This window comes from Zalophus californianus, chromosome 9, assembly GCF_009762305.2.
Source record: "Zalophus californianus isolate mZalCal1 chromosome 9, mZalCal1.pri.v2, whole genome shotgun sequence".
In the NCBI taxonomy this organism is placed as follows: Eukaryota; Metazoa; Chordata; class Mammalia; order Carnivora; family Otariidae; genus Zalophus; species Zalophus californianus.
In genome coordinates, this window is record NC_045603.1 from 60441514 (window position 1) to 60461472 (window position 19959).

At 43.2% G+C, this 19959-nt stretch overlaps 1 protein-coding gene across 2 annotated transcripts; it reads left to right on the forward strand.

The window, feature by feature from the left end:
* The first annotated feature begins 363 nt into the window (after positions 1-363).
* On the forward strand, positions 364-7071 carry ATP5MC2 (ATP synthase membrane subunit c locus 2). 2 transcript variants are annotated; one of them, XM_027593222.1, is made up of 5 exons: positions 364-450; positions 3112-3181; positions 4410-4499; positions 5045-5238; positions 6809-7071. In XM_027593222.1, exons 2-5 carry the CDS (start codon positions 3143-3145, stop codon positions 6921-6923), a joined length of 438 nt encoding a protein of 145 aa, XP_027449023.1. In that variant the 5' UTR covers positions 364-450; positions 3112-3142; the 3' UTR covers positions 6924-7071. The 2 variants fall into 2 exon arrangements, with proteins under 2 accessions (XP_027449023.1, XP_027449024.1); XM_027593223.1 differs by having other exon boundaries at positions 4410-4487.
* Positions 7072-19959: the final 12888 nt, after the last annotated feature.

Consider the following 19959-nt stretch of genomic DNA (forward strand, 5'->3'; position numbering starts at 1 on the left):
CCCAGGACTTCATTTTCCTTCTGCTATATTTTGGGCACTGAACCCCCATCTCGATGTATGTTATTTAACACTGAATTTCTGGTGTGTGGGGGGGATTGGCAATGTGACTGCACATGCTGGGAAAGGGTACATGAGTCCAAGATCCCAAACGCTGAGCCGACCAAACCGCAGGCCACGTTACGGATCGGTTTACACTGCAGAGTTGTCCTCATTTCTGCAGAGGCTCGGCTCGGCCTGCAGTTTCTCCTCTCAAACACCAGGTGGAGCGACTGGCCGAATGCCGCCACAAAGCTGGCAGGCGGCGCTGTGACGCCTGGGCCGACCCTCAATATTGCAATCACTCTATCTTTAGAAGGCAACTCGTTGGTCCAGGCCGCGCATGCGCTGAGTCTTCCTGTCGCTCTTCCCGCCTCCCCCTGCCCCTCTGTGTCTTCTCTGCACTGGGAGCAGGTAAGGCCTTGGGCCCTCGCGCCCGCGATGCGCCGCGCAGGCGCGCGCAACACCCCCAACGCGCACGAGTCCTTTGAGGCCCTTACCTTGCATGCTCCCACCCTGAGCCTCACGCCCTCCCTTGTCCCCGGTATTCCCGCGCCTTAGGGCTGCCCCTTCCGCGTGCCAGTGACCTCCAACCGCGCGGGCCTGCCGCCATCTTGGATGTCTCGTGGGAGGGGGGAGGGAAGAGCGCCTTGCAGCTGGCGAAAGTCAAATACCAGAACGCTCATTTTCACCTGTTCCACCCTCCTGTGTATTCAGAGTTGTTACAAACCCCGGACTCTCCCTACCTGCTTTCCCTTCTCATCCTGACTCGTTCTCTCTTTATCCTGCAACTTCCAGACTTGGCCCCAGGATCTCAGCTGCCCCAAGCAATGGAGATAGCCGATAGTCTTTTAAAAGTAAACGTGAACATGGTAGGACAAAGCAGCCAGAACACCCTCTCCATTCGGGCCGTGGCCTGGGAGAGCTACAGCAGAAAACAGACCAGTTTCTTTGGAACCATTGGTTGTCCTGCAGTGCCGTTCTCTTCCTCCACTCAAGTGAAGTTGGAAAAAACAGAAGTGGTGGGCTAATAGCGAGGTTTTCTATTAGAGGCAGCAGACCCAAAAGAGTCGTGTGGGGCAGCATGGGGTGGTCTTCACCTGCCAGCTTTCTTGTCAAGGGTATACTAAGAGTCCCCAGACTCTGCTCTCAAGAGGAAAAGGAGGTTTAAGGAAAGGAATGGTTAAGTCAGTAACCCTCTAACTCCGTGACTGATCACGGAGGAATAAACCCATGATTTAGGCCCACTGATTCTGGATGCTACTGTTACCTGGGGTGTTGTAGGCTAACAACTGCAGACTTGCCATGGTTAGGTGACCAGTGGAGGCATCTGCACTTCATGCAGGCACCCTTAATTGCCAGCCTTTGTTGTGGGCTTGTTAGATGTCAGCACCACATTAAACTCTTTACATGTTACTTAATTTACCCCTCCTACCTATGTGTTGTATGGTGATATTGAGGTTTAATTGCCTTGGGGGGAAACAAACAGTATTTATTTACTTATTTATTTATTAAGTTTTAAGTAAGCTCTACACCCAAGATGGGGGTTGAACTCACAACCTGGGAGTCGCATGCCCTATTGACAGCCAGCAAGGTGCCTAGTTCTCCTCTTTTTTTATTTTTTTAAGATTTTATTTATTTATTTGAGAGAGCGAGCCAGAGAGCATGGGGTGGGGAAGGAGAGGAAGAGGAAGAGAATCTCAAGCAGACTCCGCCCTGAGCTTGGAGCCCCTCTTGGGGCTCAGTCCCACAACCCTGAGATAGTGACCTGAACCCAAACCAAGAGTGGAGCACTCAGCTGACTGAGCCACCCAGGCAAACCCCCCCGGCCCCAGTCCTCCTTTTTTTTAAGCTTTAGGGAAATTTTGGATTTTGACCAAAGAAAACCTTTACAATCTGCAGCAAAATTGGGTTAGAGGTATATATGGGCAGTTGTGGAGACAGGATAAGGGTTGAAGGCGTTGATTAATCTCAAAGTGACTGATTCTGTATTCAGAAGGGTAACCTGGGAAAATCTTGAGTACAACTCATTTAAGGGAGTGTTATTTAACAGGTTTAAGTAACCCCTGAATATTTCAACCTGTAGCATATTAGGAAGCATTAACTTAAGTGTGAGAAGATTTGAAGTCCTGACTCTACCACTACCATCATTACAAGACTAGTTTTAAGACCACACTCTCAGTGTACCTAAGGATCACTTGAGAAGCTTGTTTGAAATATAGGATACATGGGCCTTATACCCAGAGATCTTGATCAGGAAGGTCTAAAGTGGGATCCGAATATGCAAAATTTTTTGAATATGCATTTTTAATACACAGACCATCCCGACCCTCAAGTAACTAGTTCAGGTGGGCCTCTCAGAAATCCTTTTTGTAGATCTTTAACTCAACCACTCTTCTCTTAAATAACTTCAGTTCTACAAACATAGTGCACCTACAGGATGTCAGCATTGTTTTAGATCTTGGGCATACAAAATTGAATGCCTCTTAGTGTGATGGTGAAAATGAATATTTTAACAGTCATGGCTAAGTAGAGTAATGGGAGGATTCCTCACTGATCTGCCTCACTATGTTAATGTAGGAAATTGAAGTGTTTTGAGGAACCCAAAAACTTCCAGGTAATTCAGTAAAAAGATGGTTGGAGATCCTTCCAGGGTCTTGGCCTTCAACAAACAACTCCCAAGAGTCTTTAAAGGGCAGCTGTTTCGATCCCGGACAATGATATCTTGAGAACAGTTCCTTTTGAATAAATACTGAGGAAAGCTTAGGCAGAAGACACAGGAACTTCCTCTGAAGACATCAACTCATGAGGCTATGGAAATGAATAACAGGTCTTAAAATTGAGACCAGGTGGCTACTTGTTTAGACCAGGGGGAGTCACTTGATTATAAGGAAATCTTAGAAGCTGTGTGGGGGAAATCTTGACTTCAGGTTTTAATTCCATCTCTGATGATGACTTGAGGTCATTCAGTCAGCTCTCTGGGCCATTTAAATTTTCCAGAGCACCTTTTCTGCTAATAAGGATGTCCTTTGATAAACAAGGACAATGTTTACAGTGCTACTTCTGTAATTTCAGCTCTCCAGCCACAGCCCCTCATCCCCTGAAAATGTACGCCTGTGCAAAGTTCGTCTCCACCCCCTTCTTGGTGAGTGCCTGCCTTTTCTGGGAGAGTTTTTAAAGTGGAGCATCTTGTCTCTTCCTTGCCACACCTTGGTCTGGGGGAAGGTCCTTAGCTGCGTTAGCCTGACAGCAGAGAGTGAACACTTAACGGACACCCCTTGTCTCAGATCCCTTGGAAGCCGGTTAAGTCTTTTCATCCAACCATATTAGAAGAAGAGTGAAAATGAGAATCTAGACTAAGATCGGGTTATTTCTATCCTAACACTCTGTGTTCCTGTAAATTGGAACCCAGCTGGAAATAGCCTAACTTGGACTGAGTGTGCACTGTGTATAGGATCTTGCCCTGAGTGTTAGAGAACCATAGCCCAGAGTTCCCCTCTGGGAGCTTAAATTTGCGTAGCAAGTTAAAACACATGTAAATACACATTGGAAAAATACTTGATTCAGAAGCAACAGCATGGAAGAAATTACAGATTTTTTTTTTTTAAGATTTAGGGGAAGAGCGAAAACAAGTGGGAGGGACAGAGGAAGAGGGAGAGAGAATCTCCATTCTGCGCCGAGTGCGGAGCCTGATGCAGGGCTCAGTCTCACAACCCTGAGATCATGACCTGAGCTGAAACCAAAAGTTGGACGCTTAACTGACTGTGCCACCTAGGCGCTCCAGAAATTATGGGTTATTAGATGGTGGAGGCAACTGGTTCATACATCTGTAAGTGAAAAGGGGTGATGCTATTCATGGGTACCATTGATTGAACACTGGGTGTACCGATTTGTGTACATAATCTCATTTACTTCTCACATCAACCCTGAGGTACCACATTCCAGTTTAATAGATGAGAAAGCAAGTTTAGAAAGATTTAAGTGACTTGTCCTAAGATCACATGGCTGAAATAGAGATAAGATTAGAATCTAGATCTATCTGACTAAACCCTGGCTGGTAACCACCATGTTGTCTGCTTCTGCTTGGGGTTAGTCAGAAATGGCTACAAGAGGGGGTAAATTTTGAGCACAAGGGTAATACCTTGTAGCCTGAGAGGAAGTAGGTTTCTTCCCATAAGACAGAGGAGAAGCCTGAGAAGCAAGAGAACTGGTGTGGTTCTTGAATCTAAAATTTGCTGAAAGTAAGAGAGTGATCCAAGATTCTGATTTAAGCTCAAGAGAATGAATGGGGCATCCTCGTGACAACTTGGGATGGTTCTGAAACTCCTCCACAACCTTCCTTGACCCTCTCGCCTTTGTGTCATTCCCCCTAGGTCAGGAGCACCTCTCAGCTGTTGAGCCGATCACTGTCTGCAGTGGTGCTAAAACCACCAGAGACACTGACAGATGAGGTACCTTATAAGGTGGGATTGGGCCTGTGGTTTTTGGGGGTGAAGGGTGAAGAGGGCTACGTGGCAGCGCCAGTAGGGGGAGTGCTGAGGACAATCATCACAGACTAAAGTTAGTGAAGGATCAAGGCTATTGGCTTTAGGTGAAGGTGGAGGACAGTTGATACCACATAGGATTAGTGTTCCAACTTTTGCCACTGGTGGCACATGCCCATGTGTGCTGCTGATAACTACCATTACTTGACCTAGTTTACTGATGTCAGCTGGTTGCATTTGGTCCCAGGCAGATGATGATTTCAGGGCACCAAGAACAGGCTAGGGCTTCAGTCTTACACTTCTAGACCATACCTGAATCTTGAAGGTATTTGATGTTCACCTCTTGCATCAAAAAGTTCTGCTTGGCAGCGTTTTAGGAGATTTTCCAGGGAGTAAAAAGTTTTTGTTTGGAGGAGAAGCCATGGAATATGATAGCATAAATGGTTTAAATGGTACAAAAGCTGCTGAAGCAAAAAAAGGGGATTTCTTAAAATCTTTACCTTCTACCTGCATCTTCTTCACAGAGCCTCAGCAGCTTGGCAGCCCCACGTCCCCTAACCTCACGTATTCCTAACCGCAGCTTCCAAACCAGCGCCATTTCAAGGGACATCGACACAGCAGCCAAGTTCATTGGGGCTGGGGCTGCCACGGTAGGGGTGGCTGGCTCTGGGGCTGGAATTGGGACTGTGTTTGGGAGCCTCATCATTGGTTATGCCAGGTAAGATGGGCCCTCCATTGGCTCTCACATATGTTTCCAAAGGTCTGGGCAGAAATACCTGGGGATCTTGAGCTATACTATCCTATACAGTAGCCACATGTGGTTATTTGAATTTGAATTTTTATTAACTAGAGGCTCCTGGTTGGCTCAGTCAGTAGGGCTTGGTACTCTTATCTCAGGGTCATGAGTTTGAGTCCCATGTTGGGCGTAGAGATTACTTTTAAATAAATAAATATTTAAGTAACAGTACATAAAGTTTAAATTTTATGTATTTATAATGTGGCTAGGTAGCCGCATGTGACTGGTGGCTACCATATTGGAAAATTCCATTGAAAAGCTTTGGTTTAGAGCAGGAGTCAGCAAACCAAGGTGGGCAGGCTATATCTGGGCCACCGCCTGGTCTTTCTATAGCTGAGCTAAGAATGGGTCTTACATCTTTAAAGTGTCATGAAAAGGGGGCAACAGAGACCGTATGTGACCCACAACATCTACAGTATTTACTGTCTGGCCCTTTACAGAGAAAGTTTGCCACCACTGGTCTAGCGCCTCAGGTTAGCATTGTGACTTTATTGCTGCATTTCCCCCTCCCTGGGAATTCCCCCCATCGCTCCTGGGAGAACTGCCTTTGCAGCCAGCCCCACAGCTTCCTGACACTTGGGACTATTTGGTCTCTACCAACTCTGGGCAACTCACTGTTAGAACTAAATTAATTCTCTAGAGACCTGCAAGTTCTCTTAATGCCTTTGAGGAAATAGGTTTATTTTTTAGAATTTATATGAAATAAGCCTTACTGCTTCTGTGTCCACAATTCTGTTAGAAGCTGGTGGTACTTTACCTTATCCTTCAGGTCTTCCGAAGGGACAGAGTAAGGGAAATAGAAATTATTGGGAGTCTTTTATTCCATTTTGTTTATAAACCCCACAAACCATTTGTAGCTGCTTAAAGCTCCAAATCTTTGATTACTTTGAAATGAAAGAAGGTAGTCTGTTCCTCTGGCTCCCTTGTCCTCTAGAATGGGGTTTTTCTTTGTTTTTGTTTTTGTTTTTAGAATGGGGTTTTTCTAGTTGTGTTCCATAAAGCCCTAGGGTTTTGAAGTATGCCCAGAAACCATCTTAAAAAATGAAAGGGAGACCAGTCAAGCCTTTAAAATCCTCCACTTTTTTACCATTGTAGTTTGGTTTTTATACATTTTGTATTTTGGGGTTCTGCTACTTAAAAACACTGCTCTGATAGACTCTTCCACTCTGGATACCTCTTCCATTCTGATGGGCCCTGGATAGTTAAATGTCCAGGCCCAGAGGTCTTAGTTACGATATGGGTGATCCACTGGAGGAGGTAATGTTTGTACCTGGGCCATGTTACAGAATTTTGGATTGTCCACTCCCATCATTCAGTCTCTGTAGAGCCCTTGATGTATCAGGCAAGAATTGGGGCATGATGGTGTCACCCTGAGAGACGCATTGCATAAGATGAGCTTTAGGAGATGAGTTTTCCCTGAGCCCATCTTTGATGTTTGTCTTTTTCTTTGTGTGGACTAGAAATTCAGTCTTTTCTCCTCCCCTTCTCCCAGGAATCCCTCTCTGAAGCAGCAGCTCTTCTCCTACGCCATTTTGGGCTTTGCCCTCTCGGAGGCCATGGGGCTCTTTTGCCTGATGGTGGCCTTTCTCATCCTCTTCGCCATGTGAAGGAGTCGTCTCCACCTCCCATAGGTCTTTCTCCCGTGTCTTGTCTGCCCTGTATGTTCCTTTTCCTATACCTCCCCAGGCAGCCTGGGGAAAGTGGTTGGCTCAGGGTTTGACAGAGGGAAGACAAATAAATACTGTATTATTAAGATCTTTTTTGTGTCTCCTGTGTATATTTGTTCTCCACGGTTGGCTGAGTCCCTTGGTGAGAGTATAAGGCCTGGTGGGTGGTGACAGTTCTAGATTCAGCATGAATCTGGGCTCACTTGTTCTTCATTCTCTGTGTCAGGAAAGCTTGATTCAAATTAGCGGTGCTTTTTATTAATTTTCACCTGGGCTAGCCTGTTATCTTGGAGGATTGGGTCAGTAGAAACGAACAGGGCTGGCTTAAAATTTTGACGAATGGCTATTTCCACTGCTGCTATCCTAGCTCAGGCCCTCATTGCCACCCACTTGGTCTATTGCAATAACCTTTTAACTGGCCTTCTGCCTCCAGTCTCTTCCCTCTAGCATTTACTTCTATCCACCACCACTAGATTAATCCTTAAGTGTAAGACTAGTTTGTCATTTACCAATTCAAACACGGTCTGACCTCAGCCTTCTCAGATTTTATCTTTTATTGTTCCCATACACTCTACCCAAAGTGGTATTGTCATTTTTCAAATACTTTCCCTCTTTCCTGTCCTTATCTTCAGACCTTGCCCTTTGGCTATCTTTGCTTTCTTTTCCTGGATCTTTGCTCCCTTTCCTCTTTTTCAAACTCCCTGTTATCTTTAAAGACTGAGTTTAAATGCTACCTCTTCATTAAGAAGCTTTCATCTGGTTTCCATCTACCATCAGTCAAATGTGCATTAACCAAAATAAAGGAGCATGTTGTATCCTTTATAATGGTTATGGTCTATGATAAATTGTGGATTTGTATGCATGTGTGTGTCTTTTATCTTCCAAGTTAGACTCAGTTTCTTGAAGGGACTATGTCATGTTCATTTTTGTGTCCCTAGAAGTATCTAGATGGTGCATCTCAGCAATATCTTTGTCAGATTTTTTATTTAATCATCTAAACCACCCACCTTACTTCACAAATGAGGAAACCAAGAGGATGAAAAGTCAAAGGATGGTTTAAAAAGGCAACGGATTCCCTCAGGAACATTCACTAGCAGACCTGGAGCTAGAACAAGGATCATGTCTTGTAGCCAGGGTGTAAGAATACCATACTGTTGGTCTTGTGGGACTCTCCCCAAGCCCAGTATTGCCGGTGACTTATCCCAAGCAAGAGGAAAGGGTAGAATAAGCAAACCAACCTTTTCCCTTAAAAAATTCTTGAAGAGGGGCGCCTGGGTGGCTCAGTCGTTAAGTATCTGCCTTCAGGTCAGGTCATGATCCCGGGGTCCTGGGATCGAGCTCTGCATTGGGCTCCCCGCTCAGCGGGAAGCCTGCTTCTCCCTCTCCCACTCCCCCTGCTTGTGTTCCCTCTCTTGCTGTCTCTCTCTGTCAAATAAATAAAATCTTTGAAAAAAAATTCTTGAAGGACTTTGGACAGTGGAGTTAATAGAAAAGTGAAGAATTATATTTTCTGAAGGCTAGCTAGACCTTATCCTACGCATGCTTGAAGTAACTGGGTTAAAGTCCTCACCTGATAATGTGAATGACCACAACAGTTTTTCTTTTGATTTAATTGACTATAAAATTAAAGCCCAGTGCAGAGACTTAACCCCAGAGTAAACTGATTCTCAGGAAGCAAGTTACCCAAAATCATTTGCCCTTGTCATTTTGCTCTTGTGATCAGGGGTTGAGAGGGACCCTATCCACAGCTTGCTTCCAGATTGCTATACTACCCCCAACTAAGTGTATTCTGGGCCGTGGGGCTTTCGCAAGAACAGCTCCTCCAGCCCAGAGTGGGTGGAAGGTATCTGCATATTTTGAGATAAGGAATAGACTCTGTTCCTCTATTATGGTCTCTTAAATTTGTATCTCTGGTAGGGCCTCTGCTGCCCATCCCCTTTCTAAGTCATCAGGTGTTTGTTTTGTTTCTCTCCTAGGCCCTTTCTTTGGGATTGATCCTAGCTAACCCCTTATCAACTTAGGTGCTTGGGGAGAGCACAGCTTAGAGGCCCACGTGTTTTTGTTCTCTCTGAGGTGAATGATGAGATGGTGCTGCAAGGAGTTTGGAAGCAAATTTCTTCGGGAGGAATTAAGGCAACCTCTTTGTTTCAAGTCCCAAGAGATAATTATTGGCAACCCAAGTTGCTAACAACTTGGGGAAGAGAAGTGCTGTGTTTTTGTAGGGGGTCCAAAAGCAAATTTTCTGAAGATCTTTCCAACTTTGATAACGTAATAAAAGCTTTCTACTTATCCTTGTAGTTTTAGAAAGAGCCCATGTTTGAAATCAGATTTTTTTTTCATGTTACTTATTTTTTTAGTATAGTTGACCACAATGTTACATTAGTTTCAGGTGTATCAGGAGATGTTCTAATCTCTCTTCTATCACTGGCCACTATAATGTTGGGCAGATCACAAACCAGTAATTTTCTAGGACCTCAATTTGTCCCCATCTATTAAATAGGGATAATAATGTTCATCCCAGGAATTATGTGCATACACAGAGAGGCACCTTGAGTATTTGGAAAGGATGGTGCCATCAAGGTTCAATATATATTGATTATAATTTGCTTTCTCATTCTCCATGGAGCTCAGAGCATATTATAGGCATTTTGTAGATAGCTTTTCCCTTTTTTATGGCCATCCAAAATTGATAAATTCTAGCCATAAAACATCTGAGAGAGAACCCAGGGATGCCGAAGGCAGCAAGGCTTGCTTCCCTCTTACTCCTGTTTTTTCAAAAGTCAGTTGTGTTTCTTCAGAACCAGGGGAGGAGTGCCATTCTAATTAGAGGAAAGCGATGTCCTTTGGAAATAATCTAAATGCTAAACAGCAGTAATGAGTAACCCTGTTCCAGCCTCCCTTTCAGAATGGATCTATTAGTTTTGAGGCTTTCTCAGGTCATCCAGATGAGAAATATGTTCAGGAACAACACTGGTGGTTTAGCTTAAGTTGGTGTCTGGGCACTTAGCTGCCGCTCTGTGTCTAACATCCTTTCAAGAGAAATGAGATGAAGCAATGTTCAAGTTGAATTCTGAACTGGAAAAAGGAAGAGGATAGCATCACTCTGGTGAGTGGAGAGTACTGTCCTCACCCTCTGAGTTGTGAGCAGTGAAATTTTGTCTTCATATTGAGTTGTATCTAAAATTATCATGCATTCCAAAATGTATTCTTAGGACACACTTTTGGGCAGCTTGGTGTTCTCACTGTTTGATGAGGACAATTAAAATACAAGGTTTTTTAGTCCCCAGGCATTCCTTAAAATGTTTTTATTTTTGAAGCATTTATCTCAAGGCACTATGAGTATTAGTAAGTACATTGTGATCAAACTAGCAACCGAAGAAATAGCAGAAGACATGATGGATAGAATACCAGGATGAGGTCAGGCCTCTCTCATCTCAGATGCTTGGCTTCTCTTATTAGTGTAAATGGTTAGTTAGAGATCATTTATTCCCACTGCCTCCCCTCACCCCATAAGAGATCCTTTCCTTTCATCTTTTTAAATAAGTGTGGTGGTAGGCAGAATTTTTTAAATGACTCCCCTAAATATGTCCTACTCTAATCCCCAGAAACTGTGGATTTGATGGGATATGATGGGTGTGGTTTTGTTATATTACATGGCATAGTTGACCAAGATAGGGAGATTATATGTGTGGGCCTGATCTAATCACATGAACCCTTAAAAGGAAAGAGCTTTCTCAGGCTGGTGACAGAAAGAGAAATGAGAGATTTGAAAGAAGGATCAGTGTGCCATTGCTGGCTTTGAAGATGTAGGGGACCATATGCAAGGACAGAAAGTGGCCCCTGAAAACCAAAATTGACCCCCTAACCAGCAACCAGCAAGGAAATGGGGATCTCAGTCCTACAACTGCAAGGAACTGAATTCTGCCAGTGGCCTGAATGAGCTTGGAAGTGGATTCTTCCTCAGAACCTCTAGATAAGATTCCAGCCCACGGTTCAGTTGGTTAAGCAACCGACTCTTGATCTCAGCTCGGGTCACAATCTCAGGGTCATGAGTTCAAGCCCCACGTTGGGCTCCATGCTGAACATGGAGCCTGCATATGAAAAAAAAAAAAAGATTCCAGCCCAGTCAACACCTTCCTTGACTTTGGCTTTGTGAGACCCTAAGCAGAGAATACAATCAAGCCTTCCTGGATTTATGATCTACAGAACAGTAAGGTGATAAATGGATGTTGTTTTAAATCACTAAGTTTGTAATAATTTATTATGTAGTGATAGAAAGCTTATACAAGTACAACTTTTCAATCTGCAAAAGGAGTAACATTTCATCTGAATCTTACGCTGAAAGGAAACTCCAAAAGTTGACTTATCTGGCCCTCTGCCTCTTAACTTCATTGAATGTAATGTAGCTCAGAAAGGCTAAAGAAGGAAAGACCTTTAAATGGAAATTTTATGGCATAATCTTTTACTATAGCCATTTAATTTGTATGAAGTAGATATCTTTTCTTGTTTTAACAAATGAGAAAAACTAAGGCTCAGATTCCAAAGTGATGCTTTAGTCCTTGAGGTTATCTAGGTAGGAAGTGATAAAACCAAATAGAAGGGGTGCCTGGGTGGCTCAGTCGTTAAGCATCTGCCTTTGGCTCAGGTCATGATCCCAGCGTCCTGGGATCGAGCCTCGCATCAGGCTCCCTGCTCGGCGGGAAGCCTGCTTCGTCTCCCACTCCCCCTGCTTGTGTTCCCTCTCTCGCTGTCAAATAAATAAATAAAATCTTAAAAAAAAGGTAGAAACCCATGACCAAAGCTGCTTGCATTCTATCAGATCACAAGGTATAGGGGCCACAGTATCATTGGTGGAGAGGGAAAGACAAATCTAGACAGTTTTTTAGATTTCTCAGTGAAGGTGATTGATCTGTTTTTCTTAAAATTACCATCCCTGTTGTTAACTTGCAGATAGGTAACATTTTGCCTCCCCCTGGGTTCATTTTACCCCACTGCCTATTTCCTGGGTTTGTGGGCAGGCTCGGTTTAGTTGGCTCAGCTCTGCCCTCAAGATGGATATTTTTAACCACTGTGGATTAGAGCCTTCCAGGAATTATGTAGCTGCCTTTACAGAAACCAAGTCTGCAGATCTTGTGGGGCAGGGAAGGTTATGTATGTGTAGCAGTGGACTCTAAGACCAGACACACTTACATCCCCTTTGTACTCCTAAGGCCTTTCCATTCACATCTCCCAGCAGTTGGAGTGGGGACTTTAAGTTTCCAAAACATAACTGCAAAGGGTAACAAACAGCTAGCCTATAACTCCCTTAGCAACAGGAGAATAGTCAGTGGGGATTTAGCTCAGGAAAATTTGTGCAGTGCAAAAGACCCATAAAATTTTCAGAAAGCAGCTTGGCCCTGTAGAGTTGACCAGATTGAAAGTCCCAGAATCCTGGGTTCAAGTCACTTTTGGTAAACTCTTCTTACGCTTCAAGTTCCTTCTCTTGTGTGAAATGAGCACATTTCCTTGAGATGTGCTTCCTGGAGATGTCATAGAAATAAGTGGAATTAGATTTTAAAACTTCTTTTTGGAACACCAGATCTTGTAAATTGTCTCTCTCTCTGCTCTTTCTTGGTTACTAATTTACCAGGAGTAATTTAACACTAAGATTCTCTGCCAGTACTAAAATTAGACTCCAGCACGCTGGGGCTTTCTTTCTTCCCCTTGCTTTGTTTTAGGGCCTGAGGGAAACATGTACCGCTAGAATTAGTAAACTAAAGAAAAACTTTACCCATTAGAAACACTATTTTCATCCTGCCCACCTTATCATCCTTTTAAAGAAGGAACCCAAATCCGCCCTGGATTTTGGTTATTTGATTCAGTTGTACAGATGGATTTGGGAAAGCCTAGGAATCCCTTGGGAATAAAGAGGGAGGAATAAACAGAATTGGAATGGAGACAAGCTAGTCTCCTCATCTCTCTAGCCAGCCTCTCTTTCCCAGCAAGATAGGCTTTCTGCCATTAAAATTTTGAGGTTCTCTGCCACATCACAAAAGGGCCTAGAGTTACTGCTAAGTGTGCTGACATCCTTTCTGAGGGCGGGAGGTTCAGGTATTGGGCACTTTTCCTGACCAGGGATCTGGGGAAAAGAAACAGGCAAGGAGGGAGTCAATCTTTTCCAGCTGCAACCTAGAGAGAGAAAAGGAACAAATTCTTCACCAGGGAAGGTTGTGTAAACAGTGCCTTTGGCTGGAGCCATAGAGTTGGGGAAGCAAAGAAAGGGATCTTTGTTCTCCCCTACCCCAGCCAGAGCACAATCGTAGAGCTGGGATTGTTTGCTTTGGCAAAGGACTCCCTGCTTGAAAGGACTAGGCGTTCCAGAGACTGATGAGGCCTCCGTTGGGTTTCCCTTATGGAGCTGAGGAGAAGACAATCAGCAGCCTAAATTTTTTACCTAAGGAAGTGAGCTGGGAAACTGCAGGCCTAAGGTATCTGGCCCATTCTTCTCTAGCGTTGTTCACCTCTTTCCCTTTCCAACTTGACCCCACCACAGGATGTTAGTTAGCTTCGATCTTCCTGCCTTTGAACATGCTTGTGGTTCTTGTACTAGTGTTCTATCCCAATAGACAGCAAGACAATCCCAGGACTTCTTTCTAAAGAACCCAACAGGAAAAAGGGATTCCAAGATCATCTTATCCTGTTACTTTTTGGTTATATTGCACATGACCCTGATGTTGTAGGCAATCTTTCCAAAAATCTCCAGAAATGTCCCATTTTCTTTGGGTAGCATCATGTCTCACAAATATAAAATAATATTTATGTATTGCCTGCTTATGCCAGGTGTTTTACAAATGCCATTTAATTTAATTCTTTGACCACCCTATTAGGTAGACACACTTATCCCCATTTTACAGATGAGGAGACTAGGGATTAGCAAAATAGAATAATTTGTCTATGGTCTGTTGGTTTGCTAGGGCTACCAGAATGAAGTACCACAAACTGAGTGGCTTAACAGAAATTTATTATCTCACAGTTATCTCCCTTAGTTTCCAGGGGTTTGTTGGTAACTTTGGCATTCCTTGACCAGTAGATCTGTGCCTTCGTGTTCAAATGGCATCATCCTTGTATGCATGTCTGACCAAGTTTTCCCTTTTTCTAAGGATACTAATTGTTGGATTAGGTGCCTGTCCTATTCCAGTATGACCTTATCTTAATTAATTACATCTGCAATATCTCTGTTTCCAAACATGTTCACATCTGAGGTACTGGGGGATTAGGATTTCAACATATGAATTGGAGGTGGCGGGGAGACACAATTCACCTTGTAATAGATGGTAATTTGCTATGTTAAGATTTGAATTTGGGTCAGTCTGACTCCAAAGCCATTTGTGTTCTTCCATTTTTTTTTTTTTTTTTAATTTATTCATTCAGGAGCACCTGGGTGGCTCAGTCAGTTAAGCATCTGCCTCCGGCTCCAGTTGTGATCTCAGGGTCCTGGGATCGAGGCCTGCATCGGGTTCCCTGCTCAGCAGGGAGTCTGCTTCTCCCTCTCCCTCTACCCCTCCCCCATTCATACTCTCTCTCTCTCTCTCTCAAATAAATAAATAAATAAAATCTTTTTTTTTTAGAGAAGACTTATTCATTCATTTGAGAAAGAACACATGCAAGCGACTCCACGGGGCAGGAGGAGGGGCAGAGGGAGAGAGAATCTCAAGCAGACTCTCTTCTAAGCGCGGAGCTGGATGCAGGGCTCAATCCCACAACCCTGAGATCACAACCCAAACGGAAACCAAGAGTCTGACACTCACCTGATTGAACCACCAGGTGCCCTATATGTTCTTCCTACTATATTCTGCTGCCTCCTTTAAATCAGGGAGTTACTCAAAATGTCTCCCATCTTCAAACTCTGCTGCTAGTTATCTTTCTAAAATGTGAATTTGATCAGTCATTCTCCTACTTAAAATCTTTGATTGGCTTCCAGTGTCTAACTACATAAAGTCCAGATACTTTATGGTGGTAAACAGGGTCTTTCTTCCATGCCTGTCTTTTCAGCCCACTTTCTCATCACTCTCTCCTCCCATCCAATCACCATAAACTCCAGCCATACTGACCTATTTGCAATTTTTAGCAAACACATTATGCTTATACACTCCTTCAGGACTTGCTTTCATCCATCACTTCTCCCAATATATTCCTTTTATGGTTATTCTTATTTCAACTATTCAAACCAAAAGACTCTAGGCTCATCCTGGATTCCTCTACTTTCTTCTCTGTATACCTTCATCTCCACTGGCACCACCTAGCCTAGGCCACCATCATCTCTCACATAGGCTACTGCAATAGGCTCCTAATTGGTCTCTCTGCCTCCATTCTTTTTTTTTCTTTAAGATTTTATTTATTAGAGAGAGAGAGAAAGCAAGCAGCAGAGGGAGAGGGTGAAACAGACTGAGCCGAAGGCAGACGCTTAACCAACTGAGCCGAAGGCAGATGTTTAACCAACTTAAGCCACCCAGGCGCCCCTTTCTGCCTCCGTTCTTGACCACTCCATAGTAAAGTGATTACTTAAAGTGATCGTTATTCTAAATAAAATGACCAATGGCTTACCATTGAACTTAGAATCAAATCCAAAGGTCTCACACACCTCTAAGTCTACAAGATCTGGTCCCTACCTACACCTACCTCTCCAACGTCACCTCAGATTACTCCCCCATCTCTCAGTATATTAGCTATCTATAATTGTTTAACAAATTACCCCAGACTTAATGGCTTCAAACAACAAATATTTATTACCTCACAGTTTCTTTGGGTCAGACATTCAGAACTGGCTTAGCTAGCTGATTTTGCCTTAGGACTTCTCATGAGGTTACAGGCAAGATATTGGCCAGGGCAGCAGCCCCAGTTAATTCAAGGATTGGGGCTCCAGGATGAGATTCCAAGATGTGTCATTCACATGTTGACAAGAAGTTTCAGTTCCGTATCGTGGTCCTCTCCATGTGGGTGGTGAGTGTCCTCATAATACCTGGCTTCCCTTGAAGTGAGTGATCCAAGAGAGAACAAGGAGAAAGCTGCAGTGCATTTTATGGCCTATAACTGAGGTTCATCGCAGAATAATTTATATACAGTAAAATTCACCTTTAAAAAAAAAAAGATTTTATTTATTATTTAGAGAGAGTGCCCCTGAGAGCAGGAGGAGGGGCAGAAGGAGAGGAAGAGAGCACACTCTGAGCTGAAGGCGGAGTCGACGTGGGGCTCCATCTCACAACCCTGAGATCATGACCTGAGCTGAAACCAAGAGTCAGGCACTTAACTGAGCCACCCAAGTGCCCCCAAATTCGTCATTTTTAAATGTAAAATGTGTTGAGTTTTGGCAGATGTGTAAAATAATGTTACGATCACAATTGGGATATAAGCCATTTCTGTCACTCCAACAAGTTCTCTTGTGCCTCTTTGTAGTCAATCCCCACCCCAACCATTACCACAGTCCCTAGCAACCACTCATTTGATTCCTGTCTCTATAGTATTGTCTTTTCCGGGGTCCCTGGGTGGCTCAGTTGGTTAAGCATCTGCCTTCTGCTGGGGTCATGATCCCAGAGTCCCAAGATTGAGTCCCACATTGGGCTCCCTGCTCAGCGGGGAGTCTGGTTCTCCCTCTGCCCTTCACCCTGCTTGTGCTCTCTCTCACTTGCTCTCTCTCTCTCAAATTAATAAAATCTTGAAAATAAATAATAAATAAATAAATAAATAAATAAATAAATAAAATATATAGTTTTGTCTTTTCCAAATTGTTATGAAATGATATATAGGGTTTTCTGTCTGGCTTCTTTCACTTCATGTAATGCTTTTGAGATTCTGTGTTGTCACATATATTATTACCTTTTTTTTTTTTTAAAGATTCCATTTATTTATTTGACAGACACAACAAGAGAGGGAACACAAGCAGGGGAAGTGGGAGAGGGAGAAGCAGGCTTCCCGTGGAGCAGGGAGCCCGATGTGGGGCTCGATCCCAGGACCCTGGGATCATGACCTGAGCCGAAGGTAGACGCCTAACGACTGAGCCACCCAGGCGCCCCATATTATTTTTTATCATTGATGAGTATTTCATTGTATAGGTGTGCTGTAATTTGTGTATCAGTTTACTGGTTGATAAGACATTTAGGTATTTCCCAGTTTGGAGCTTTTAGAATAAAGCTGCCATAAGCATTCATGTACAGGTCTTTGTGTGGGCATATATCTCTTGGGAAAATACCCAGGAGTGGGATTTCTGGGCTATGTGGTAAATGTATGTGCAACTATATAAGAAACTGCCAAATTGTATACACCTGAAACTAATATAACATTGTATGTCAACTATACTTCAGAAAGAAAGAGAGAAAGAAAGAAAAGAACTGCCAAATTGTTTTCTAAAGTGGATATATCATTTTGCCTTCCCACCAGCAGTATATGAGAGTTCCAGTTGCTCCTCATCCTCCCTAGCATTTTGTATTGTCTATATATATTTTTTTTGTTAAAATATGAGGTGGTTTTTTTTTTAAGATTTTATTTATTTATTTGACAGATAGCACAAGTAGGCAGAGTGGCAGGCAGAGGGAGAAGGAGAAGCAGGCTCTCCGCTGAGCAGGGAGCTGGATGTGGGGCTCGATCCCAGGACCCCGGGATCATGACCTGAGCCAAAGGCAGCCGCTTAACCGACTGAGCCACCCAGGCACCCCGTATTGTCTATATTTTTAATTGTAGCCATTCTAGTGGGTGTGTGGTATAGCACTGTGGTTTAATTTGCAATTTCTGGGCACCTGGGTGCCTCAGTCGTTTAAGCATCTGCCTTAGGCTCAGGTCATGATCCCGGGGTCCTGGGATCAAGTCCCCTATCGGGCTCCCTGCTTAGCGGGGAGCCTGCTTCCCCCTTTCGCTCTACCCCACCCCCTGCTCATGCTCTCTGTCTTGCTCTCTTCAAATAAATAAATAAAATCTTTAATTTGTAATTGCTGTAATGATGTTCAGCATCTTTTAATGTATTTGTCATCTGTATTTTTCATTTGATAAAGTGTCTGTTCAAATTCTTTGCCCATTTTATAAATTAGGCATTTTGTTTTCTTTTTTTTTTTTTTAAAGATTTTATTTATTTATTCATGACAGACAGAGGGAGAGAGAGAGAGGGAGAGAGAGAGAGAGAAGCAGAGGGAGAAGCAGGCTCCCAAGGAGCAGGGAGCCCGATGCGGGACTCGATCCCAGGAACCCGGGATCATGACCTGAGCCGAAGGCAGACGCTTAACCATCTGAGCCACCCAGGCACCCTAGGCATTTTGTTTTCTAATTGTTGAGTTGTAAGAGTTCTTTCTGTATTGTGGGATACTGGCCTTTTATTAGATATGTGTTTTACATATATTTTCTCCCAGTCTGTGGCTGGTTTTCATTTTTTAAATAGGAGCTTTTGAAAAATAGAAATTTTTAATTTTGATGAAGTCCAAATTTATCAGGTTGTTTTTTTTTTTAATGGTTTGTGTTTTTTGTGTCCCAGCTAAGAAATCTCTGCTTGGGGCGCCTGTGTGGCTCAGTCGTTAAGCATCTGCCTTCGGCTCAGGTCATCATCCCAGGGTCCTGGGATCGAGCCCCACATTGGGCTCCCTGCGCTGCAGGAAGCCTGCTTCTCCCTCTCCCACTCTCCCTGCTTGTGTTCTCTCTCTCGCTGTGTCTCTCTCTGTTAAATAAATAAAATCTTAAAAAAAAAAAAAATCTCTGCTTAACCCAAGATTACAAAGATTTTCACTTACGTTTTCTTATTTAGGTTTTGTAGTTTTAGGTTTTATATTTAGATTTATCCATTTGAAGTTGACTTTTTTTATGTACAAGGTGCGAGTTATGTTCTTTTTTTGTATATGGATGTCTAATTGTTTCAGTACCATTTTTTTTAAAAGACTATCTTTTCTCTGTTGAATTAGTTTGACATCCTTGTTGAAATTCAATTGACCTTACATGGTTAGGTTTATTTCTAGATTCTTTATTCTCTTCCATTGATATAAATATCTATCCTTACACCCAAACCACACCATCTTGATTACTATAACTCTCCATTAAGTGCTGAAATGGGATTGTGTGAGTCCGCCAGTTTTGTTTTCTTCTTCAACACTGTTTGGGCTATACTAGGTCCTTTGCTACCAGGAGTTGTTGCATTTAAGTGCCCTCCTCTGCCCCCAGTCTTCTCTTGTCTGATTCCTTGTCATTCAAGCCTCACATGAGATGGTTCCTCCTCAGAAAGGCCTTCTCTCCATTTGGTTTAAAATAGACACACACTCAGAGCACCTGGCTGGCTCAGTCAGTAGAGAATGTGACTCTTGATCTCAGGGTTATGGGTTTAAGCCCCATGTTCAGTGTAGAGATTACCTTAAAAAAAAAAAATCTTGGGGCTCCTGTGTGGCTCAGCTGGTTAAGCGTCTACCTTCAGCTGAGGTCGTGATCCCAGGGTTCCTGCTCATGCTTTCTCTCTCGTGTTCTCTCTCTCTCAAATAAATAAAATTTTAAAAAAGAATTTTTATAAATAAATAAATAAATAAATAAATAAATAAAATGGACAGGCTCTTGATCCCAGGGTCATGAGTTCAAGCCCCATGTTGGGCATGGAACCTACTTTAAAAAATAAAAAATAAATAAAATAAAATAAAATACAATGGACACACATTCATACATTCATGTGACACTCTTGCATTACCCTATTTAGTGCTCCTTATAGTAGAGTATAAACTCCATGAAAGCCCAGCTCTGCCTGACTTGTTTATCACTATGTTCCCAGCATCCAGAATAGTACCTGGCTTGATGTAGTTCCTTGATAATTTATTCAGTGAAGGAATTAAGGCCTTTGAATATGTTGTTTTTTTAAACTGAATAATCTGGGTTATCTGGCTGGCTCAGTTGCTAAAGCAGGCGACCCTTGATCTCGGAGTTGTGGGTTTGAGCCCCAGGTTAGCTACAGAGATTACTGAAAAATAAATCTTAAAAAAGGGGC

Coding starts and splice junctions, on each gene's coding strand:
- ATP5MC2 (XM_027593222.1), top strand. CDS start 3,143: ATGTACGCCTGTGCAAAGTTCGTCTCCACCCCCTTCTTG. Junction 4,500..5,044: donor CAGATGAGGTACCTTATAAG/GTGGGATTGGGC, acceptor TCTTCTTCACAG/AGCCTCAGCAGCTTGGCAGC. Junction 5,239..6,808: donor CTCATCATTGGTTATGCCAG/GTAAGATGGGCC, acceptor CCCTTCTCCCAG/GAATCCCTCTCTGAAGCAGC.